Source organism: Nipponia nippon, unplaced genomic scaffold, assembly GCF_047370975.1.
Source record: "Nipponia nippon isolate SJK-2023a ecotype South Korea unplaced genomic scaffold, ASM4737097v1 scaffold_4, whole genome shotgun sequence".
Classification (NCBI taxonomy): domain Eukaryota; kingdom Metazoa; phylum Chordata; class Aves; order Pelecaniformes; family Threskiornithidae; genus Nipponia; species Nipponia nippon.
Genome location: NW_028262358.1, coordinates 83,003,671 through 83,029,924, shown reverse-complemented (window position 1 = coordinate 83,029,924; position 26,254 = coordinate 83,003,671). Strand labels below are relative to the sequence as shown.

Genomic DNA, 26,254 nt, shown 5'->3' with positions numbered 1-26,254 from the left:
TCCTTTAAAAAAAAATTAAATATTGTACATTTGTTAATGTTCATTCACCTGTAGGTTAATCATGCACCTAGTGGTCAAAATGAAAATGTAGTAGCCTTTGTATGACAGTTACATGTCTCAATATGAAATTCATTAGTGCTTCATTTATTCCTAAAATAAAAGTTAGTAAAAAGTTGGAATTGCAAACATAGCACATTGTTTGATACTTGTACATCTTCATCACTGATGTTCCACCAAAACAAGTCATACTACTAATGATAATACTAATGTGTATAGGCAGCAATTAAGCACCTGGTCCCTTTGAACCTCACAGTTTTGAACATTGGTGGTAGTTTATTTAACTCTGTAGTGGGTTATGCAATCTTGATCTTCACTGGGTCCCTTGCAAGACTAGAAGAACTTTTTTCATCCTGCAGAGCTATCCTGACCACAAAACAAAATCACTAGGCTGCTCTATCTGGAAACTTAATGGGCACTCTAAAATGAGGCCTCTTAAAACTGCAAGACTACAGCCTGTTTGAATATTCAGTAAGGGAAATCTATGCATGTGAGTTTGCATTTTATATGTGAATTGTCTTGTATGTCAATAAGAACAGTACTTATTTCTTCTGAAAGTTTGTATGCACTAATGCATGATTAGCAATTTAAATGCTTAATTACTCTTAGAAGTGTGATGAAATACTATTCAGCTAATTTATTTCCTCTATTAATACTAACCCAGATAAGGATGCTTATACGTGAATCCAAATGGATATGTTTTTTAAAGAGTACCCACAGGCTAAATGTGTCACAGTTTTTTTAAACTCTCCCTTGCTTTGGCGCTTTTTCTTGCCAATACCACCTAACTCAGATATTTTTAAAGCATATATCACCCTGTCATCTCAACATTCATCTTCCTTTGAAGAACTGTTTCTTCTGTTGCAATTGCTGAAAAGAAAAAAAAAAGAAAAAAATTAAAAAATCAGTGCATAAGACTACCTAGGCTGAATTACATTTTCTGCCAGAAGAAGAAAGCATCATTGTCTTATCACAGTTCATTTAATCTGAGAGGAAGCACAAATGAGGCTTCTAATTTCTGGAGGAGATGAGACTCCAAACCAAATACATCCGTAGACTGATAAGTACTCCAGGGAAAATCTTGAAAAAAATATGTAAATTCTTTCTGTACCATTTTCTTTAGGGGCAGAGAGAAGAAATTGTTTCCCCTCACCCTCTAAAATATTATGTGACTTTACTTTGAACAAAAGAGCATTAGAAAGAGTTACGTTTTAACTGGCTATACCTTTCCAGAAAAGGTCTTAAAACTTAGGAAGAAATGAAAGAAAGAAAAAGCACATCCAAATATATGCTAACATAAGTGATGTGCAAAATATTTTCTGCATTCATTGCCCAGTGAATAACCTATATATAAATCCAATATATACAACAGCACACAGTTCAATAAGCTTGGTAGGCACTCCTATATTAACAAGGTATACAACATTTTGGCCTCGTAAAATTATTAGCTATATTAGATTATTTCTCTCTGTAAGTAAAGTAAATTTCTACTTGCATACATTGCCTAGACATACAAAGAGTAAATGGAACTTTCTGAGGTGAGTACAGTACATGTCCAATAGCTATAATTCCAACCTTTTTTCTAGCTTGTCCTGTCTTTTTTTTTTTAAATTTCACAATACAAATAAAAAAATATGCAAACTGTTTTCTGAGGAAAAAAAATGGTTTTCTAAATTTCAAAATTGCTTTCGACTCTGACACAACTTCTGTCTGTATAGAATAGGTTCATTTCTGAAAGGCTGGAACAAATCTGTAATACACACAACAGTTTAGTGAACCATTCAGTAAATCCAGGGATTAATTTCATGACAGAAAAAGAGCATGACCTTTAATAAGGCTTGTGTATATTCACAGCTTGAAGACCTACAGTTGCCCATGGCCTCCAGTCAGGTAATCTGGCTGTGTACTATTGAAGTCTTCATAATCAAAGCTTTCATTGCTCTAAATAATCTGCACAACTAGTCTTTACTGTTTCAAAACTACCTTTCCAAACTTGTAAGAAGCAGGCGTAGAGCTATCCAAATCCCAAATTCCACCAAAATATTATAGTATCTCTGCTGCCGTTGAAACCTTTTAGGTGAAAAATGGACCAGGCCTTTGACACTTCTTGTGGCACAAAAACAAGGTTGTCTTTAGCTTCTGCCCAGGAAAATGTGGCATGCAGGAATAAGAGGCTCTGGGAAGAAGGATTCAAAGAGGTGGCTATGTATCAGATAAAGTGGCAGAGATTCACGAAACTTTGAACGAGGAGTTCTGGAGTAAGAATTACTACCAGAAGGAAAATATTTTTTCGCTCTCTCAGTGTCCAAAGGGATCCAATTTTATCAAATACTTAGTAAGCAAAGAACAGGATTAAAAATGAAGCATCAGGGTTAGAGTATTGATGCCACATTTTCAGTATCAAGAGGAAAAGAATGAAAAGGAGTACAAGAAAGAGGGATGTATGTTCCATGTTCAAGGTAGTATTCTGACTCTGTAGGAGTATTTTCCTATCTGGGAATACAGCTCAGAATTAAATTTCAATATTAGATCAGTTTTCATTAGATTCCTGAAATTAAAAACCTCATTTGTGTTGCCACTAAATGAATTGTGATGGAACAATAAGGTTTCCAGCTCCTGGCTTCTCACCTGACTTAGTCTCAAAGGAATTTGTTTTTCATACCTACCTCTGAGAATTGTCTGCTAAATATTCTAGGACAACAAGTGATTACAGTAGGGATTTGAAAAAGTAAGGAAGTGTAAGAAAGAGAGAGGTTCATGATTTTGAGACAGATAGGACTATTGAGAATAGAAGGAAAGGCTACAAGCACAGGGTATTCCCTCTTTTGTGTTTGTTCTGAAGCCAGAACACCCTATTACGGCCATTATATCCATAAATAAAGAACAAGTGAGAAGATACAGGATATAATGGAGGAGAAAATTAGGGAAGCTGCAGGAAAGATACGAATGTACACTGAAGGCAGACTAGGGAAAGGTACGCCTTGATCTAACACAGAAAAATTAGCAAGCGTAAGACCAAGAAGGAAAAAGAAATATAACACAAGATATTAAAAAAAGAAAGTTAACCAACAATATTACCACAATCACATTAACATCCCTTGTTCCACCTAAACTTAAACTGAACATAATTATTGAATTTCCTTACTATGCAAAAAGGCTTGGAGGAAATTGTGTGATATAACAGTTTTGGTTTGTTGCTTTTTTGAATCTTAGCAAAAATGTTCCGACATAATAGAACTATGTCAGAACAACAAATTTTAGGGTTTTTTTCCTCTGATGAAATAAATATATTTTTTCTTTCTGTTTATTTCCTAACACTAGTAAATTTTTATGCTGTAAACACGTACTCTTAATGGAACATGACCAAATGAAGCTTCAGATTTACTTTTTTCACTCTTAAACTTTCTGATCATCTTATTTCCAAACAAGCTCTCTTAGTTCCAGTAGGAGTTCTTCCACATGGTAAAGAGAAAGTAAAAATCAAAGTTATGTCCTCCATAAAATAGAAGTGAAGAGCACACTTATACCATCTTCTCTTCTGAAAGAGAGAAGGAAAGAAGAAAGAAAAAATAAAGAAGAAAAAAAGGAAAAAGCAAGAAAGAAGACAACAAAAGAAAGAAAATGCAATAAAAGAAAAATTTTGTAAGACTGTGAGGAAATTATATGGATATCAAGTCTTCAAGTTTCAGTCTCAAGTCTGTTCATATGCCAACTCATTTATTATTAAAGCATGACATTCCTGAATCACTTACAACATATTCCCCGTTAATGAAATTATTCAGATACTTGCAAGAAATATCAGAAATAAGCATTACTGCAAATGTATTTGCCATCAGAGCACTCAGACAGCATAAAGAAAACATCATGCAATGATTCTGCCTGTCAATTTTCTCAGAATGCAAGAAGAACCATGGGAGCTGTTGACTTTACTTGTATATCTTGTTTATATCTACAGTGTGAGACACTCATTCCAAGTCTTTTCATCCACATACTATGTGAAATACTGACTCTGTTGAAATCAATGAGTTTTGCTATTGATTTCAATGAAACCACAATTCTGGTCACTATTTGTACTCTGCTTCTCTCAGGGCTTAGAGAGTTTCTTAAAAAAAATCAGGCAAAATACACCACAGGGATCCAACTCATTATAGTCACTTTTCATTAGGAAAAGGAAAGAAATGTTTTCATTCTATGAGAAAACGATGCTGTTTACCTAGTGCAACAATTTGCATGGAGTCAATCTGAAGTCAGGACATTAGGAAAAGGTTCTTCACCCAAAGGATGAAGATCCTTCTGGGTCCTTTCCAACTCAGGACATTCTATGATTCCGTGATTCTATGAAGTGCTCATCAACAAGTGTTCTTGACAGACTTCTGAAGTTACAGTAGAAAATGGGTATATATATTTTTCATTGATTTGGTTACTAATCTCATTATGGCAACTATTGATAGCCCATTTTCACTATTTTGCAAAAAAGAAAGAGTAAAGCACACATGAAACGTTAGCGCATGAAACATCAGTGAAACCATTTTTACGTTATTGCAATTATATGCAATTACAAAATGACTGTGTAACAGGAGTATTTATCACACTTCCATCCATGTATTTTTTCCTGATTTATTCCCATAGTGCTGACGTGGTATAAAGATGGGCAATTACCCCAACGCACGGACTTTCTCAATGCATCACCATCTTGCATACCCTACTCCAGTGCAGAGTGTGAACTACCAGCCTGAGCGGCGCAGGGGTGCCGCTCCTTTACACAGTACCGTGCGTCGTCCACCGATTTAAGCCATGGGCTTTATCCAGCCATTACCATTGAGCAAGTTCTTCCCCAGCTGAAAAGCAACCAACAATCCAGCACAGAACTTTAAAGAACTGAAGAAATTTTAGGCCTTCTGAGTAAAAAAGGCCACTTCAAAGCCCAAGGAGGTCTAATATGCAGCTGCTCACGTCCTTTCCTCACAGAGGGAAAAGGCAGGGAGCCCCAGCGAGCACCCAGCCGCAGGCAGGCTGACGAGCTCGGCTTCCCCCCCCCCCCCCCGCAAGCCTGAGGTGACCGCCGCTGACGCCTCGCATCCGCGTACCACCGGCGCGGCGGCACCCGGGGCCGGGGGGGGTAACAGGCCGCCATTCCGCCCCCGGAGTTGCTCCCCCCGCGCAGGCGCGCCCACTGGCGCATGCGCAACTGCCCCAGCCTCGGCGGAGCGGTGCGAGGCCGCCTCGGAGCCCTTCCTCGGCCTCCCCGCCCGCCGCCGCCGCGCCCGGCCCCCCCGCGAGCACGCCCCCCTTCCCGCCCGCCCACTGGCCGTCGGGCAGCGCCCCTGCTTCGGGCGGGTGAGTAACGGCAGCGGCCCGCGGAGCACCTGTTCTGGCGGCCCTCCCTGGGCCTCAGCTGCGCCGCTGCCGGCCCCGGGGGCTGGGGAAGGGACAGCGAGGAGACGGCCGGGCCGGGCGCCGCGGCGTGCGGGGCAGCCCTGGGCTTACCGGAGTCGGGCCCTGCTGGGGCGCTCCTCGGGGCCGGGAGAGGCCGGGAGAGGAGGGGAGGGCGCCCGCTCCCGCCCGCAGCCGCTGTCGGAGGGGCCGGGGACGCCCCAGCGCGGTGCCCTCCCTCCTGCGAAGGCCCCTGGCCGCGCCGCTCGCCCGGGGCAGATGCTCAGCTGCTGACAGGGGGCTGGTGCTTGGCTGAAGGCTCCGGCGCTTGGCTCGTCGGTGTTAGAGAAAAGTGTGAACGCTGGTTAACTTGGTGGCTCGCTCAGGGAGGGGGAGCAACGCTGGCTTCGCTCCCCTTTCTTACTTTCAACTCCTGTCAAACAGCCTTGCTCTGCAGCCGTCTGTGGTGTGCGCTGCCCCGGGAAGCTGATTCACAGGTAGCTCCCGATGAGGAAGGAGGCTGAAGGTTGCTTTCTTCTCGTGGTCCGCAGCTGCTCAAAGTTAGGTGTGTGTTTCAATGTCCTTTCAAAGCAAGAGAACACTGGCACATTGAAATCAAATACTCTTGTATATTAAATATAATTTAATGTTGGAGGCTGTCTTATCACATTTAGAACAAGAAAATGCAGCAGGATTGATTTTTCTTCTTGCTGCTTCCTTAAATTCAAATCTGGTTAGCAAAAAAATCACATTCCCTGTTTTATGAATGATATAGTTATCAATATTAGAAATGCCATATTTCAAATACCTCTTTCTAAATTGGGTGTACCGAAAAGAAACCTTATATTATTGAAGTGCTTAAAAATATATATATTTAGTATATAAGCACAGCTATAAAGTGTCTCCAGGCCATATGTAATGTCTTATTCCATCTTTAATGATTTTCAAGGTCTTTTTAAAAAGTCTTTAGAAAAAGACTTCCTATGCAGACACTTCTTGAGAAATTTACCCGTTTTTCTAATACTAGAAACATTCAAGGAAGATGCGGTCAGCCTCTGCTGCTTTTTTTTTTACTATTATTTGTGTTCCCCAGACCAGAATGTGCTATGTAAATGTGGTGGCTTGGACAGACTCTACTAGCCCTCGGGGAAGTTTACTAAATCTCACCTGGTCAATCACTTGGGAACGAAAGTAATGTTTCTACGTGCACATCTGCATTGTAGCTCCAGACTGAAGGGCTTTGAAGGCCTAGAAGCCTGAGCTCTGTCTAGAGGTGATCTGCCACTTCAGAGTTTTCAGGTTCTTCACGTTGGGAAATCTTAGCATAAGCTAAGCTTAGAAAACTTAGCTGAGAAGCTTTGATACCAGCCATGGGTTACCAGCCTTAGTGACTTTTGGATGATCTTACCCTTGCATCAAGAAAGTCAGATTTTCAGAGCTGTCTTCTGTATTGCACTTTCATTTGTTATGTTTAAGGAACGTCAGAACAAACAAATTGTAGTATTTGCTGGTTCTTACTAAAATAGATACATCTGTTTTATCTGAACATAATTTCTTTTCATTGCGTATTTCGCTTTCAGAATCAATAAAACTGGTAAGAAACAACCCATAGGGTGGGGTATTGACACTTTAGTTATCATATGACCAAGACGATCTAGAGTAGTTAAACCCCCCCCTTTTTTTTGTCTCTGTCTAAAGAAACATCCCTATTTTGGGAAACATGATGGGGGAAAAAAGCTCTGTTGTCATCTGTCTGTACCCTTTTTCCTTCATATAGTGGAAAGGACAAATAGATTTGCTTGCAGGATAGCTTAAGGGTATAAAAAGCAGCAGTGAGGGAGGAAAAAACCAAAACATCACTGTCAAGTATGAGCTTGAATGGGAAAGGTTATCCTTGAGGCAGGCTTGCTGTTGAGTTTGGAGAACAGTTTAGAAAATACTTCAGCTTTTTTCATGGATGGAATTTTTTTTTTTTTTCATGGAGGTATTCGTTGTTTTAGGAGGAACAGCTGGAGATTTTCTACTACTGTGATAAGTTTCATACTATTTATTTCCATATAAAAAACAAATTAATGTGGAACAGAGATTATCAGAGAGGAATAATATAATAATATACTTACATTTATTCTGGGCCTTTAAGTCTATATAGCAGCTTGCAAACTAAAAGTAAAATAATGGTGTAAGTTTTTTTGGAGAAAGGGACTGAATGTTATGTAAATATAGGTTCTACCCTTTCATGGTAAAGCTTCATATTTTTCTGATGTGCAATGAAGGAAATTGTGCTATCTGTAATCATAAAAGGAGAAACCAAAAGACATCAGTTCACTTCTGTGCTTTTGGTCTGGACCTGAAGGTAACAATTCATGATTTGGAAAAGTGTGTGTGGTCGTGAAGAGTACATTGACAGAGTCAACTGAAGATCCTGACTTCTTCAGACACCTTTTAGTGGAAAATTTGCCAAAGGACTTTCCAGTATGGAGTGACTGGGTGATTAAAAAAAATTAAAAAGAAAATTGTAATTTTACTTTAAAAATATGTAGTGTAATGCACAGAGTGAAGAAAACAATTTTAATTTCACAGTAACGACCTCTGAGCTCATTTTTATCACTCAAGAACTAGATTTAGGGATGATAATAATTCTATACTCAGGTTGCATGCATTAGCTGTGAACTGAATTGATAGAAAGCATAAGTTTTTGGAAAAGGAATAGGAAGCAAAACAAAAAAGGGGGAAAAAAAAAAGCATGTTGAAAGTCACACTATATTCAAATGTGTTCCCTTAATCTCAGAAAGGAAGATGTAGTGGAGCTAAAACAGTACAGAACAGGAGCGCCTCAAAAATTTTTAAATATATCCAGTGATAGGGATACAATATACAGATTAAGCAGACTAGAAATTTCTCTAAAGGAAAACTCAGAGAACCTGATAGAAGCAATTAAATTATTAGTGAAGTAGAAAATGTACATAGTAATAATTAAATATAAACAAATGCTTGCTTACTCTCCCTTCTAATTTGAGAACTGGGGGCATCAAATTAAACTAGCAGGTGAGTTTCTAAACGGAAGGTGTTTTTTCATATTGTACAAAGCAATGACCTTTTGTTCAGGAAGTCTGTGATCCACAAATAGCTGAAGATGCCTAACTATTCTGGTAAAGCATTGCTATATATCGGACCTGTTCTTTGCCCATAGGCAGAGATTGGTGATCTAAACTAACTCATTCTTCCTTCTGACCTGTTACAAACAGATTTTTTTTATTCTTTCAAAATGAATTCACTAGGTAAGAGCAAGAGCTTGAACTATATACATTTTTGGCTGGTACGCCAACATGGGTCAACAAGCTTGGGGTTAGAATCCAAAAGCTGCTACTAGTTAACAAGTCATCATATGAGTCAGAGTAAGTGTCAGCATGTGAGATCTTAATCTGCATAAAGCTGAAGTTGTTAGGCTGACTTTTTCCTACTGTGAAAGGGAATCGTGGTTAGATCCAAATGCACCCAACAGTCCAAGGCAAGATACTTCATAAGTATGTAGGAATGACCTGTGTACCTCAGGAAATTGAAGGCAGATTCTAAAATTTGGATGGCCATGACAGCAATGCAAAATCACATCTATGCTAGCTCTAAGGCTGTTGAATCAGAAATGTATTCTAAGATTTTTTCTGTTCCAAGGATAGACATAACTTCAGGTAGCTGTTTCACATGGCATGTTTGCTAAGTCTGTTTCCCCAATATTACCATTCTGCTGTGGCACTAGCATTGATGAGCGTAATTTATCTGTCACTGTCTCTATAGAGTAGCTCTGAAGAAGATTAAATGACATAACACAAGCATTGCCGATATGTAGCTCTTCAGTGTATCTCTTACAGTATTGGTATCTATGACAGGGCTGAATTATGTCATCATCATTGAGGCTGATGTCTGCCCAAAACACAAGCCTTTACCATAGGTATCACTTACTTGTTCTAGAAATTTTGCACTTTGATGCTGAGCCTCTATATAAGCATACTAGAGGTTCATAATACGGTATGGTAGACCAGGGTCTGTCCTGACGCTAGTCAAATTTTACTAAGTATGCTGCTCGGTTTTTAATGTACTTTCATGATAAATGTTGCATTGAAAAAATACTTGTTGAAATAAGAACATGTCACTGAGATCAATTCCTGACACTTCAGAAAAAACACTTCATGATAGCGAAACCTTGATGCAATAAAAATCCTGACCCTTTAGAAAACTTCAGTTTGCCTCATCCGAAAATCGAGTTAAACTCCCAGAGAGGGGTAGCGTGATAGTCTAGAAAGAGGACTGAAAAGGTCAGGAAAAATAGTAGAAGTAGTTTGAATGTATTTAAAGTTAATTTCTTATTAGAAGAAAAATGTTCTGGAATCCAAATAATCTCTTTGACAAAATTCTAAGATCTTGAGATGGATTGTGAGCTATAGAAAAAGAACCCTGTGATTTGATGTAAAGTGATATGAAATCTGTTAATGAAGTGTCTTAAATGAAGTACTATTAGCATATATGCCATAAAATCATTTTCCCTGACAGTAGCCAAAGGTATGGTTTCATAATCCAGTTGGGCAAAATGAGCAGCATCATTTTTGTTCTCTTCCCTTCCCTCATCTGTGTTATTAACTCATTTGTCGGCGTTAGTGCTGTGATTGATAGTCATTCAGCTGAGTCACCTCTGTAACAAGGTAAAAGTGCAGAGGGTATTTTTTGTTCTTTATTTTTGAGATGTTAACGGGGTTTTGCTGTTGAAGTGTATGAGTGACCTTACTGTGAAAACCAGATGAATCCCAGAGGTAACTAAAACTAGACAGCAGGACAAATGGATTAATGTTGGAAATGGAAGCAGAACCTCCCTTTCCGGCAGTGTCATACTGCTAATCAAATTCAGGCTGTATTGTTATAAAAGCATGTTCTAAAATTCCTTATCTAAAATTATCACAGCAGTAACAAATAGAGTGTTGTGATAACTGAGTTATATGTTAATGCACTTTAACAGTAGCAAAGAACATTGGTAGGAAACTACCAATGAGATACTTTATAAGTGTTTTAAAATGACCTGTATATATCTCAGTAAATTAAAGTAAGATTCTAAAATTGGGAGGTCAGTTGCAGAAATACAAAATGACAGCTATGCTGTGTCTAATGGCTGTTGAATCGGAAATTTATTCTAAGATTTTCCAATTTAGTGTTGTCAGTTTTATGCATAATCTTGTTCCACATAATTCTATGGTAATCTAAATTTCCTTAATCCTTTTCTCTGGCTCTCTTGTGTTTAATGTTGAACAGGAATTAAACTTATAAATAAAGTAATTAGGGATCCTGTTATACCGATTTTCTTCCCCCTACCTTCAGGGCTCAAATCGTGCTGTGTACTATTGGTCTTGTTTTGAGCTTAGTTCTGGAATTCTACATGAAGTGTCACACAGCTGTGACAAAGTACTAACGGGCTGCCAGCAGTTAACTTACAGGCTTTCTGGTTGAGGTGCATCCTTAATGCTATGCTGTTTTTTGTTTACATAATTCAGAAAACAAATTAAAATTTTAGATCTGTAGAGTTGCAAAGCATCATTGTTTTGAGTTTAATCTGCCAAAGTATTTAGTCAGTGTGTTGGTTAACTAAACACGAAGTAGTTGGTCTGAAGCCAGTAAATAGGTTAGTAAATGAAACCTGTATTCTGAACATAGGCTGTACTTCTGTCATATCCCATTTTGTCCTTTACTCTTCTTCTGCTACGTTATTCTCCTTTCATGGCTTCTGCTTTTTTTCTTCTATTTTCTGTGTTACTTCTATCTGACTTGTCAAAACATGATAGTTCTGAAATAATGTAACCAGAATTTCCATTTCATGGGATTTATTTGGATTAGGAAACAACAAAGTGCAAAAGTAAGATGTTTTGTGAAATATATGAGTCCTTGGTGGTAGAACCTCAGAACCTGACACACATTCTCAAATGCAGAAATGTTTTTTGTTGCCCCCACCCCTGGCAAAGGGCTGTTAGTTATGCAGTCAGTGTATGTGTCACATTTGTCTCCGTATTATTTCTATTATGTAGACATTTTATGAAGCATTTCATACTGTTGAATTAGGTAATAAGAAATCTGACTTTTAAATATTTGTCTTTTGATCAGTTGCGGCCAAAATCCTTCTGTTTGGATTCTGAACTATGACATCATGGCAAGATTTCGCAGAAGAACATGCATCATTTTGTTGCTTTTTATTTTGTTTATTTGCTCCATAATGATGGCTTTGAAGACTCTGAGACCTGACAGAGCTGGCTTTGGGGATCCATTTGGACTTGGTTTGTTGCCCGAGCTTCAACAACGGACAGTGCTCTTAGACAATAAACAGAATTCACCAAATAGGGTTCAAGGAGATCCTGTAACGCGTGTCAATAATTTGCATAGTATCGCAGTCAATACTATGAAAGTATCTATGCCTCCTGTAAACAAGCTGGAAGAAGAGCTGTCTTCTCCTAATTATAACTTTCACATATTCTACTATAGTTGGTTTGGGAATCCACAGTTTGATGGTAAATATATTCACTGGAACCATCCGTTGTTGCCACATTGGGATCCCAAAATTGCAAACAATTATCCAAAGGGAAGGCATAATCCTCCTGAGGACATTGGGGCCAACTTTTATCCTGAACTTGGATCTTACAGTTCCAAAGACCCTTCTGTCATAGAAGCCCACATGAAACAAATGCGTTCAGCTTCAACTGGTAATGAATGTTAACATTTCAGCATGTTGTTCATTTATCCAGCCTTAAATATGCGAATGAACACAACTGACCCATTATTCCATTTTTCTATGTAATTCTGGAAATGTCTGAAACTAGTAAATGTCTTTTTATTTCTGAGTTTTAACCCTCAACGGAAACCTGCGTCTTCAAAGCTGTGTCTGATGAGTGTAACAGCACAGAAATGTAAGAACTATATTTGTAATCCTGTAGGCGCATGCGTTTCATGACTTACTGTTAAGCACTAATAACATATGTAGAAAATACAGAAACCATTGCTAGAATATATTGTCTGTGTATTTTATTTTTGGAGATGAATACGTCAGTTTTAAGAACAGGTTTCAGTAAATCACGTTAACATGGTGATGGAGCAGTCAGTTCAGATAGGAGCATTTTTTTTTCTGAAATATACATAAGAATATTCAATATATTTTTGGTGTCAGTCATTGTTGTTGGGCTTTACGGTCCTTTTTATGTTCAAGCTAATATTAAACTCTGAACAGCTTCTGTAAATGTAGTTGGAGCAATACGACCAGAGCTCATAGCATTATTCAGAGTGCTAATCACCTTGAATTGAATCACTTTTATTCACCTAATCATTAAGGTTTGATGTAATTGTTATATTCCCATTAGTAGTGTTTATTTATATAATGGTTACTTCCTGATTATTGTTTTCTCCTAGTTTTTAACCTAACCTGTATTTTGTACAAGGTTAATACAAACATAGGAAATTTCTCACCCTTTTCAGTAATACCATAACTCCATTAACAGGAACACTAGCAACAGTGGGAAAACTTGCAGATAAATCTCAGGTATTAGTTGCCAGTAAGCACTTTTTTAGTCTTATCTAAAGCAAAATAATGCATGATAGTGTGATGAAAGCAGAGAGCGCACTTGTAGCTTTAGAAGGATCTGTGATGTTTCTCATCCTCTTAATACAAATGTTTAATAAAACTTAACTTCTGGTGGAAAAAAAATAAGGTTTTTTTAGTAGCTTAAATTAGTTTCCCATTTAAAACTCGGCAATGTGAATGAGTAGTTCATGCTTCCTGTGACATACTCTTTGTAACATATTACTGATATTTGTCAAAAGTGATATTTTTTTTCTGCTGTTACTCTGAGTTACGGATTTAAGTACACTTGAAGTTGTTCTCTTCTGATTGGGCCAACATAAATCATCAACTTTTTTTCCTCAGGTCATTACTTCAAATATTGCATCTTTTCTAATAAGAATTATAATTTCATTTTTTGTGTACTGTGAGGTTGACTATTTACAGTTTCTTCTTTTTGTCTCTTAGCCAGTGTCTAACCTATGACTGCATTTTACATTCTGTCAAATAATAATTTTTCTTCTAGCCTTTTTTGAGGCTTTATCAAGGATCTTACAAAAGGAGAAGAATGTAAGTGGTTCTTTCAGCCAATATTGTGTAATGATCAAAGGCATATAAGAGATTGGAGCAGCAGGAGTCTCATGCAGTGCTTCATTGTATTCTTCTTAGATTTTACAGTTCTTTCCTTATTTATTAATTTCCTAATTTTAAACAGATTAATACAATAGATTTTATTCCTCAGATTGCTTTGTGAAATTTATTTTTTTGCACCAGCCTATTTTTGTGGTAGTCCAGTTTGAAGTCCTTCATTTGTCTTGAATGACTCTACTCTGGTTTTAAACATGTTTATGCTGTTGTTTTTGGCACTGAGTCCATCCTTTTTTAGACTCCTGAAGTAGTACATAACTTTCTTTTTTAACCACAGGAAAGAAAATATTAAGTAATCTTTCTCAGGAAAAGACCAATGCAAATGTGAATTTAGGTTCCTCGATGAACAATTCTGTCTCCTGAACTTTCCCTGTTTCCTAAAGGTAGAGGGTCTTGACAGATGTTGTGTTCAAGATACCTCGAGTGTAACCTGAGTATGTTGCTGCTGTTCTACTTGTCCTTTACATCTTACTCGTTTGAATTTTGTCCTTTTCTTTTGTGTGAAATAAAAGATAGGGTGATAAAATGCAGTAAAATACTACATTTTTCTTGTCCTTGAGCAGGTGATCTCTTGTGATAGTTAAGTCTATTGTGATTCTCTTTTTGATAAAATGGAAAGAATATGCTGAGGGTAGTTGAACTAACTTCTCCTATGTGTAGTGAGCTCAAATTTCTGCTTTTGATGTCAGAAGGTGATTGTGTATTCACTGTAATTTATGCTTTCTTTTTCGTAATTTTGGACTTGTTTGTTTGGAAATCATTAGTCAGAAATGTTATGTTAGTAAAATAGATGGAATTTAGCGTATATACTTCCCTATCTCAGTGACCTGATTTCTGTACTTAAATCTTTACATAGTTAAAAAGAATTTACTTTGACATTGACTTGTTCTTCCATATGTTTTTAAATGGTATAATTAGGAAAATATTTCTACATCAGCATTTCATGTATTTCTTTCTGTCTTACCATCTTCCTGATATTATTTCCAGCTACATACCTAAGAGGTCTAACTTATATATTTATCTGACAGCGTTTTATTTTAGAAGGCAAGAGTTTAGCCTTTCTGAAGAGGTATGTGTTCTTTTGCTTTCATGGAGACCATCAGGAAAATCTACAGTATAGGGACATTGTATTTGTTGTCATCTTTTTTGACAGGAATAGTAACATCCTTAAATTATTGAGAGTTACTCAAGCATTTTTTTTTAGGTAATAAATTTAAAAGCTAATTTCACATGGTTGAAAGGGTAGATTACACCATAGTAACTGCTTTTAGCAAGAAGGAAGGTTGTGGGATTATAATCACTGCTTCTAGTATGAAATGAGAGGTACAGAGCCAGAGGTACAATGCAGAAATATGGCGGGGAATAAAATTACATAAAATAAGAACCTCTTTCATCACATGCATAACCCTCATCTCTTGAGTGTTTTCTAACTGTATGTATCTCGATATTCTCTGGCTGTACTGTGGCATAGTTATAATGCCTTAGTTGGGACCATTCTCCTCCTCTTGGTACAACCTGGAGGTTGGGACACCACTGAAAAGTGGGAGGGAATGGCTCCAAGTGTTAGGCTTGGGACACTGAGCACAAATCTTTTCCCTTGGCAGATGATCTTACCACTGTTTGTTTTGTTGTCCTTTAAACAAAGAAAGAAGTTAAAATTCACATTTGAGAATACTGAGAATTCGTAATTGGTTAAAAAGTAATTTGAAATTCTCATTTATATTTTGTAGGTTTCACATCAAACAATAATGATAACTTACGAGAATGATACAACATTCATGTTATATGTTAAACAACATGATTTAAAACTTAAGTTTTGTATTTTCAGGTGTAATAGTGCTTTCATGGTACCCACCAGGTATGGCTGATGAAAATGGAGAACCAACTGATGATTTGGTGCCTGTTATTTTGGATTATGCACACAAATATAATCTAAAGGTAAAATATTTTTAAGATGCATAAAATAGGACTACTTAGGAAAGTAAACCTTGCTGAGTTTACTACATTTGACTCATGGCGTAGAGCACGGGGGCTTGTCATGTAATGATGGCTTCTGTTTCTGTTTCCTATTACACTGCACTTCTTTTCGATCATAGAAGCAGCTGTAAGTGCCCTTTGAAATACACTGAATTTTGATAAGACCTAAGCAATATTGCCTTATAACTAGAATGAATATCATAATCTGCCTTTTTTCTGGTTTGGTTCAGATCTAAAACTTACAGAATCTAAGGTATGGTGTTGTGAATTTTTTTTTTTCTTTTTAGGAAACAGTTTTTAAAATTAGAGAATATGTTGTTTTCAAATGAGTCTTGGGAGTTGAGGGAAGTATTACATATTTCAAAATATTATGGAATACAATGATCTGTAAACTAAGGAACTTTGAGAAAGAAAAAAGACTAACCTCATTTTTTGCATTACTGCATAATTTGCTGGCGCCTGATCATAGAAGTCGGGACCAAGCATCTATGAGTAATAAAGAGAGATTTAGAAGTTCTAGTTTGAATGAATGTCTTTATTCCAGAAGGTATCAGGAACATTTGCCTTGGACAATAAGGTCAGAGAGGTGCTGCTCTGACTTCAGGTTACTCCAGGGCACGAGAGGATACAAAGGCTAATTACCGGCTTCCTGAAATATGTGAAATATCAAATCAATTAAAGATTACGTGGATTGATCAGTAGAATCTAAAATCGTGCTTTGATTTCATTTATTTTTAGACTAAGACTTGTATTTTCCCTTGAAATAAAGAAAACGTGTTGCCTTTGAGTCTTGCCAAATAATAAATTTGAGTTTTTAAATTATTTAAGTAGCTGTATATGTTTCATCTCTGGAGGGTGTTGTCTGTAGTGGGGACTAAAAATGCAGCCTGTTCATCTGCTCTGGTTTTAGTTGGTCATGCAAGTTGCAGGTTCTTAGAGAAATTTCCTGTCACTAGTAGCAACTGTAGATTCTTTGACAAGCAGGAGGAAAATAGGAAAGTTAAATCGGATACAGGAGTAATTTTGAAACTTAAATGCTTTGTGAATTGTATTATGTGACATAAGTTGCACATATGTAATAGTAAATTATTAAAAAGAAAAAAAAAAGTATTATCCTTCCCCAAAATTTTCAGATCTGATGGAGCTTGCTGTCATGTAATAGAACTTGTTAACATTTAAGTCTCTCAAAGGAGCCAAGGCAAAATGAAATAAACTACCAAGGAAAATGCATGTAATATTATGGTAATGACTGGAACTGCTGTTATTGCTTGGAATAATTACCAAAATACAGATCTTAAGGACAGATATTACCAGGAAATGCCACTTTCACTGTAATGTTTTTAAACATTCTTGCGCTAGTAAGGTATTACAGTTAAGTGTTAGGAATGTCAGGAGACCAAAATCAACATACAAAATAGATTTCTATTATGTTTGCTAAAAGATACGTCCTTTTGATTTGCCTGGTTTTGGTAGTTGGAAATGAAATATGAAATTATAGTGCTCTTCAACCTGTCCTGTTAGTCCTAGTGATTTAGTCTAACACTCTCTTTTTCTATAGTGTGTACCAAACAGAGGTAGATATTGCAATGGAAATTTGCTACTGTTGCAGAGCTGTTGAAGAATTTATTAAATGCATTCTGCTCTAAAATTGCTTCTGAAAAACTAGTTGCTTTGATTAATGTAATATACTCTTCCATTTAATTGTATATTTGGGAACAATGGCATTTTTACATGGAAATGACTTCACAGGTTAAATAATTCCATAAGCTCCAAGCTTGAAATTCAAAGCGGTAACAGTACCTTATATTAGATTTAGTTCCAAGAGTTTATTGCTGTTGATAAATCTATAAAATTTTAAATTAAATTTTTCATATCCCATATCTTAAAATCTACTTTGACACTGAAAACTCTCCTTGGAGAATTACCTATATCAAATTTAATACATTGTTTAGAAATTAAATATTAAAATATTTCATTGGTTAATCAGTTCTTTGACATTTGAGTAGATAATATTTCAATTTTTAGTTTCTGCTGTAGTTTTTTTAAGTTTTCTGAGACATGCTTTCTACTCACTGTAGGCTAGGGAAAACAAAAGCAGTCTTTTGTTTTAATGTAAAAAACTAAATATTTACTCTATTACCAAAGTTCCTTGGATCTGAAGCTTCTAATCTTAGCAGTGCAGGAGCTGAATTAGGGTTGGATTATTCTCAAAATAGACTAACAAAAATGTTTGCTCTGTAAAAAAGAACTGTATTTAATGTGACTGGTGCCCATATATACAGTAGTATTTTACGTTCGTGTTGCTCTTACTACGTTTTCATCTTTCAGGTCACTTTTCATATTGAACCTTACAAAGATAGAGATGATCGCAGCATGTACCACAATGTCAAATACATCATTGACAAGTGAGTGCTTTCAGAATGGTTTCCTTTGGGATTTGTTACATGGTTTAGGGGACTTCTGTATATTATCTAAAGCTTGGAAGAATATATAAAAATGTGTACTGAGACTGAAGAAAACGATAAGAAACTTTGTTCATATTTCGGTGGTACAAAACTCAGTCTGTTTTTTAAATATTGAAGTGTGAATTTTACATAGATACTGAAATGTAAATTGCTTTCAACATTCATTAGTATCACAAGTCATGATACTTCAGATTAAAGCAGTTAAAGTATTAGCTACATGATATATAAATTAAACATACATTTTTATAGTGACAAACTAGCAGCTAGAGCTTTAATGTGTTGACCTCTAATGATTTTAATTCAGCTTGACAAATTCTGTACAGCTACTAGTTGTTTTGTTTATCAATGCTACTTAGACTGTCTTATTTCATACTGAATTAGAGAATTGGCCTTCAGAGGAAACTAATACCTATAGTGCCGTTTGACACTAAGTTACTAATTTGTAGTAATTTAAAGGTTCTTTGCAGATTCATTATTTAATACTTCAGCAAATGCTGGACTGAAAATATATATGAATTGCTATGTTTTGAAGCACATGCACTGTCTTTTTAAATTAGTTTTTAGGAAAAGTCTGCAGTTATAAAACAGTATTTTCCAAATGGCAAATTTTGTCTTAATGATGCTTGTTTGCTTTATAGATATGGAGGCCATCCAGCCTTTTACAGGCATAAGACCAGCACAGGCAGATTTCTTCCCATGTTTTATGTTTATGATTCTTACGTAACAATTCCTGAAATATGGGCAAATCTGTTAACTGTTTCTGGATCCCAGACTATTCGAAATACTCCGTATGATGCGTTATTCATTGCACTTCTTGTAGAAGAAAGACATAAGCATGACATTCACAGAAGTGGCTTTGATGGAATGTACACATACTTTGCCACCAATGGCTTCTCCTACGGCTCATCTCATCATAACTGGGCAAGTTTAAAAGCCTTTTGTGATAGTAACAACTTAATGTTTATTCCAAGTGTGGGGCCAGGGTATATTGATACCAGTATCCGACCATGGAACAACCACAACACCCGTAATCGTGTCAATGGGAAGTACTATGAGACTGCCTTCAGTGCAGCCCTTTTGGTGCGGCCAGAAATTATTTCTATTACATCTTTTAATGAATGGCATGAGGGAACTCAGATTGAAAAAGCTGTCCCCAAACGGACTGGACAGGTGGTTTACCTTGATTATAAGCCCCATAAACCAAATGTTTACCTAGAGCTTACTCAGAAGTGGTCTGAGAAGTACAGAAAAGAACAAGAACAGTGGCTTATGTGAGCTGTTGCTGTTGCTGCTGCAGTTGTATCCGAACGCATTAACTACATTGAGAAAGAAATTGAGAGCTGAAAAATCTGTTACTAAATGTCTTTATTATAGATATGTTCGAATTATTATCTCTCTTGAATGTATATGCACTACTACTGAATTTGAATTTGGAAGAGTAAAAAGATGATGAGATTATTGGCATTCCTGTCTTATTGGATATTGTAGTTCAAGAATATTCAGGGAAAATGCTGGGGTTTTGTTCGTTTGGGTTTTTTTTTTTAAACTTTGTAACTTGCACGTTGAGCTTCCAGAACATTTGCATGGGATAACTGTACATGACCAAAGTAGAACAAAAATTTGTCATAGTTATACTTACTTCCTTTATTCTTGTAGTTGTGTTTCTAATCAAAGTGATGCTGTAATCTAAATTTTTATCCTGATAGCTTCTTGCAGGATGCATGTCTGTAGTGTGTAGAATAACCTACATCTACTGTTTTTAATGCTTTGCACACAAGGAGTTCTTGACATATGACTAGTTTGGGGTAAAAACACTGAAGATGTATGTGTGATGCAACACTAGTGTTTTGTTTTTTTTTAAAAAAAAAGTATTTGAAAGATTGAGTTCCAAAGAACTGCTGAAAGATTTATAGTTTACTTCCATTTGTTCTGTTCAGTACATGGTGCAGACTTTTGCAGATAACTGGATACAGACCAGTAACATAGTTTTTTCTATGTTACTTTGAATTTAAAAAAAAATGTTTGAAACTGAGAGTGGAAAAGATTTTTTTGAGGGAGAAGAAAACCCCTAAACATGCAAAAAATATACTAAAACTTCCATTGTTATATGTTGTCTGCTAATTGACTGCAGACACAGATCTAGTGTGTTGTTAAAGATATTTAAAGATTCTAAAGCTAATATCTTACAAGTCCTACAATAAATATAATTTTAGGAAATGCTTTTTTTGTTTCTGATTTAGGAGCAGTCTAGTTTGGTAGCAATGACAGCAACTACCCATTAGTTTAATTTGAAATCTGAGATTTCTATTTTTCATATAGTTCATCCAGTTGTTCCAGGATTCAGAATAGTAGATACTAAAATTTTGTTATCATTCACCTAAGCTCCCTACCAACACTACCGTTAATACTGTGGTGTGGCTGGAAATGAGTTCTTTCAGACCTAAGAATCTCACCTTTCAAATGTTGTGATTATTAACTGTATTTCTTAATGAAGCTTGAAAGGATCAAGTCATGGACGTGTCTCCTCAGCAGTTCTTTTTTTGGCATTTTCATACAGCTGCATGGAAAACTCCTGAACTTTGGAATAGTAGAAATTGCAGTGTTTTGTTTATTTGCAACAAGTGTTTAATCTGTAGCTAAGTGGCTTTTTTTAGTTGTTTTTTTTATTTATATACAAGGTGTTGATCCTGTGTTTTAGTTCATATGCTGGAACTGTTGTGACCACTAGAATTCCATTGATTTGAGCAGGACCCATGGAAATTACACTCTCTACTTGGTTCTCACAGTAATCTGTCGATGAAGTTGTAAGGTGGACGTGAGGACTTCTTGTTTAAAAAGGAAAACAAACCAAAACAGCATGTTTTTTTCCAGAAACCTTTGTCATTCCAAATAAACATAAGCGAGTTACTACTAATATTTTCTAGAGTCCTTCTGGTATGAAAAAGGTTTGTTTATGTATCTTTCACTTATTTACAGTTTAATTCTCTTGTCATTTCTCTGCAGTTGTTAAAGAGATGAGGTGTCATATAATGCCCTCAGCTGCTTGAAAAAAAATGCAGAAATTGGGTGACAGATATATAACCTGGCATGTTGAAGCGCGCCTCTAGAGTTATTGGAGTCTTATTAATATCTCTTTATAATTTTTTGCATTTTCCTACTGCATTTCTGCAAACTCCAAAGTGCTCTTGAAAGAAATGTTTACTAATGCTTATTTTGTTTTACTTATGCTCAGGATAAACTGAAATAGATATAGTATGACCACAGTCACAGAATAGTGTCTGAGACATATGAAGCACTTGCTAGACTTTTACCACTTCAAAGCTAACCACTCACTCCCTTTTCAAAGGAAACTGATTTATATGTTTTTACTATAAATCCCTTAAATAGCTATACATAATTTGTTTTTATAATTTGTTATATGTTTATGCTTTTACAGCCCAAAGAGCCCATATATTTATTTTAAATTTGAGGGAATTATTAAATTTTTGCATATCAGTATTGCATATATTATTAAAAAATCTTCTGAAATAAAATCTTTTGAAAAGACAAGTCTCTGTTTTCCCTTTGCTTAAACTTTTGTCATCCACCAGTCTTTTTCTCACTGTAGTTGTCTGAGCACTTTACTAGTCTTGACAACCTTGCACTCAGCTTTCAGCTCCTTACTTTCTCCTGGTGGCAGTTTATTTTCTCTGTGACTATAAAAGTTGCTCCTTTTGCTGCTTTTTATAGAAACGTTTGAAATTTGTTGTAGAGTATTGTACAAGTGAGGTGATCTATCTTGTTCAAAATATAATTTATGGTAACAGTGTAATGGATCTTCATTACTCTGAAAGACTTCTGTAATTGCTATAAAGGTATCATTTAGCCCTTGAACCCATGAAGTGGTATGGGTCATGACACACTGGTGTCTAATAGGATCTTTAGAAGAATTTACAGAATTTCTGTAGAAAAGAATGAAAATTAAGTGCCTAGAAATTCATTGCCCTTGAGCACTTACTGTATTTGTATGTGTTTGATGTGTTTTAAAATATAAATGAAACCCAATAAAATATTTCAGAGTTTAGAATTTAATTTAATGATCCTAAAGAGAGCAGATGGAATAGCAGCTACTAGAACTACCCCACCTGCCTGCCCAATACTTTCTCTGTACTTAGAGCAAATATTAGTGCTGCTTCTTGTTATAGGGGATGGAGAGTTTTGCTGATGGACTGCTGCTGCAGTCATGATAGTGTTTGGAAATTTGAGTAAAAATAAGTTTGTGGGAGAGGATTTGTACAGATGCAAAGGAATAAGATTGTTACAAGTGCACAGTTATTGGGGTGAGGGAGTGCGAAGGTGAAGCTTTACAGTTACGGTAAAAAAAAAAAAATACTCCAATGTGCAACCAAAATTGTGAGGGAGGTAAGAATATTTATTATGAGTTTCAGATCTGAAATGAAATTTAAGGAATATCTAGATCCTATTTCATTTTGGCTTCACACACCTATTGTTTCTTGACTAATTGAAAAAAAAATGTTGTAATGATTACTTTTAATATTTTTACACTGATTAATTGCATTTGACTCATCTTGTTATAGTATGTTATAGTACTTAGAGTGATATACTACGTTTATGTAGATTAGGCAAGAAACACTATGGGAAGTTTTAATAGACATCATGCCATGCTGTGCCTCTGCAAATATAGAAGTACCTGGTTATCGATCACATACTACTGACTGAGTATCCCCAGAGGGGAAATGGTTTCTGAGACAAGTAGCAAGTCTTTGTGGTAAAAGAGAGCTTCTTTTTAAAAGAAAATCTATAGGTTCAGTTCTGCTTCTGTCAGTTGTGATCAAGTAAATTGTTTTAGTTCTGTGAGCATCTCAGAACTGAAGCTTAATACATCTTCTCTGAAATAAGAATTTATATTAAATCTTGTATAGTAGTGCATGTTTCTCAGATCTATAAACTTGTACTGAATTTTGAGGGAAAGAACACGTGCATATGCTGTTACTGTTTCAGTGGCAAGCTCTAGATTATTGTGAATGTAGTTTCTGTACTGATGTTCATGGTGTTTGTCTAGTGCCTTTCTTTTGAGGGGCCAATGATTTGTCTCTTAAGAGGTTGTTGAAGCAGAAGGGTCTTTAGTGAACTCATTTTTATTATGAAACTTGACATGTATACACTGCATAGTTTGAATTAACACATTTTACATGTGGCTCTTGGGTTCTCTTGAAAACATTTCACAGGAATGTTTTCAGCACTGTGTTGCTAGTAGGAGAATATGGGCACATGGACAAGGACATACTGTAATTTAGGGAACTTTTTTTGTGAATCTTGTGTACCTAAGAAGAGGAAATAAAGTATTTACAGACAAATTATATACCACTTAATGTAAGCTGAAAATCTCTCTCCCAGTCTTAAGGTATTTTACAAGTATTGGTCCTCATCTTTCTACTTGCTTAAGATAGTGTCAATATTTCATTCCTTTTTTATTCTTTACTTTTGACCAGCATGTTAAATGTTGCATAAACTTCTAAAGTGGTTGTATTTCTAAGACTTCATAGTTGTAATATTCAGTAAAGAGAATCTACAAGATTACTGGCACTGCAGAATAGCCTGATAAGCATTTGATATTGTATAGGTATGATTTTGTTGTGAATGGATAGTGTATCTTTGCTATGTATTGGACATGAATAAAAAAAAATTTCTTTTAATACCCTACCTGGCTGTGGCAGAGATGCATTTGCTTACATGCATATATATATATATAAACAAGTGTGTGTGTCTATTTATATATATTATATATGTGCGTATAACTGAAGTCATTATTTTTAAAGTACTATATCGTTTTAAAATTACAGGTTGGATTCTGCTACTTTTAAGTAAGCAATGTTTTTAATTCCCTATGATGTTTACAGAAAAAACTAGTTGCTTATGTATGAATATTTTCATGAACAATAAATATATGCCCAAAAAGTGTGATTTAAATGGAGTGTGTGATAATTTTTTTAATAATATGAGTTCAGAAAGTGAATTTTTACTTTTCTATTACAATATGTGTGTAGAATTTAATTAGACTGAAAACAACAGGCTTATCACAATGTTTTTAAACAGACAATATTCCTGAAGTTTTTCGGCCTTTTTGTATTACATCTTATTAGGCTACTAAGTGAGTTCACTAGTGCATAGTATTGCAGGTATCTTTGAGTCCTGAGGTATGACTGTATTTTGACAAAGTAAAACTGAAGTTTACAGTTCATACAGAAGTTTAAGAGGGTTGGGCACACAAATAATTAGCCTCGCAGGAGAATGACCCCACTGTAGTATTCAGTTGTAAACCAAAGAAGTATTTGTTGCATTCTGATGGTATATTATGCTGTTCAGGTATAAAAACTCCAGAAGGTAAGGGTTGCCACTTAAGTTTCACAGAAATGTGAAATTACCTTCTTGGTATTTGAAAAATATGTCTTGTTATTCCCAGCAAACTAACTACATTGGTAAGAAAGCAATTAAAGCTAATTCATACACATAGTCAGTATTGTGTATTTCTGTATGTGAATCAAAAGTATTTTTGAAATGTTGAATAATTTCATCATTTCATATTTCCTTTGTGTGTCATATTGTAAGTGACTCTTCCCTGTAGTTAAGGTAGAATATTTTGCTCCATGATGCAAATGATTTCCTGAAAATTTCCTGTCTCAGGAAATGCAGAAGGTAATCAACACAAGGTGTACTTGAACTTTGAACTTATGTACGTAATTGACACTTCAGTAGGAGACTGGGAAGTACTTCTGCATTTTAATAGATAAAATATCTCCTAGGGTATTTCGTGTCACTTCATGTGAATTTAGTAGAAAGAAGAAAGAGATAACAATGAAACAGTATTTATTGCCTTTTTTGTTTATCTAATCTGATCACTTTCTATACAGTATATTGAATGTATACTCAATAAATTCTTTGTGTGAAAGATAAGGAAGAAAGACTACGTGTTTGTTTTCTTCTGCTGGGCAGTGTTGATAGAGGAAACAGTAATACAACAAAAAGAATGTATAGCTTTCATTTTTTATAATTCAGTTTAGTCAGATTTTAAAAAATACTGTGAAATAGTAGAATATCCAGAAGTTCAACACAATAAAAATTAAAAAAATTAATTCCCTGACCCACTTTACTGGTAGATTTGGAGTGAAAATATCTCGTGCCTATCATAACAGTTTTAGTATTTTACAAATAGAAAGGTATAGTCCATTAAAGTAGAGTCAAGAAAGAAGATACTTGTCATACAGTGTGATGACCGTATTGAAAGTGATGAGAATACTTTTATGTATGTTCCATTAATGCTACTATTCAAAGCTGGCTTAGCACATGCAAAAATGGGGACATTTTAAAATGAATTCTGATCTTAGAATATATGTATCCAAATTTATGCCCACTGGTGTTTTTGTTTTCCCATTTCTACCTGAAAAATATAACTGCCCTTGTAGGATAGAGGAAAACTAGAGCAGTTTTGAGCAGTTTTAAGCAGTTCCCAGATCTGTGCCTGTCAGTGTTCATGGAGTGATCCAGAATGGCTCTCTTTTTGATCCTAGGAGTTAAGCAGCGTGGGTAGTCAGAAGTAATCAGAGTATTCAAGTTCACTTCCTATTTTATCTAAAAGTATGGGTATAAATTTACTTTTCATAGTTAGAGAATTTTGATAATGATTAAGTGGAACTGCTTTCAGCATAGATTACAATGTAGCAAAAGTGTACATTGACTGACTGAAAATCCATGTTGGAGAAAACTGAATATTTTATTAGATAATGTCTGCTATTGCATTCTGAGCTGATTTTAGAAAATAAGTTTTTGTTTTTAAATTGCATCTCATCTCTTCTTAGAATATATAAAAGACACATTTTTATTTGGTTAGAATAGATGTTTTTTTAAAACTTCAAAGAGGTGTGTTGCTAGCTCTGCATAGAGCTAACACAATAACAGGTGTTTTTTTGGGTTCTTTTTAATGCATTGAAATGAGCACTCTGCATCTGAGAGCAGGACCTGGCCTTCAGAGTTGGTTTTATAACTTGAAGTCATTGCTATGGAAACACAGCACAATCTCTCAAGACTGATTACTCAAACTGCAGCGTGATTCAACAAATAAAGAACAAACCGGAACTCTGGTTGTTTTTAAAATACT

The 26,254-nt window shown here is 35.7% G+C and overlaps 1 protein-coding gene across 2 annotated transcripts; it reads left to right on the top strand.

Annotated features, from left to right (window-relative positions):
• The first annotated feature begins 5,259 nt into the window (after positions 1-5,259).
• Positions 5,260-24,954, top strand: MANEA (mannosidase endo-alpha). 2 transcript variants are annotated; one of them, XM_087775957.1, is made up of 6 exons: positions 5,260-5,394; positions 5,875-5,995; positions 11,569-12,161; positions 15,486-15,595; positions 17,963-18,039; positions 18,738-24,954. In XM_087775957.1, exons 3-6 carry the CDS (start codon positions 11,612-11,614, stop codon positions 19,372-19,374), a joined length of 1,374 nt encoding a protein of 457 aa, XP_087632083.1. In that variant the 5' UTR covers positions 5,260-5,394; positions 5,875-5,995; positions 11,569-11,611; the 3' UTR covers positions 19,375-24,954. The 2 variants fall into 2 exon arrangements, with proteins under 2 accessions (XP_087632083.1, XP_087632084.1); XM_087775958.1 differs by lacking the exon at positions 5,875-5,995 and having other exon boundaries at positions 5,262-5,394.
• The last annotated feature ends 1,300 nt before the right edge of the window (positions 24,955-26,254 follow it).

Coding starts and splice junctions, on each gene's coding strand:
- MANEA (XM_087775957.1), top strand. CDS start 11,612: ATGGCAAGATTTCGCAGAAGAACATGCATCATTTTGTTGCTTTTTATT. Junction 12,162..15,485: donor AATGCGTTCAGCTTCAACTG/GTAATGAATGTT, acceptor TTGTATTTTCAG/GTGTAATAGTGCTTTCATGG. Junction 15,596..17,962: donor CACACAAATATAATCTAAAG/GTAAAATATTTT, acceptor TTCATCTTTCAG/GTCACTTTTCATATTGAACC.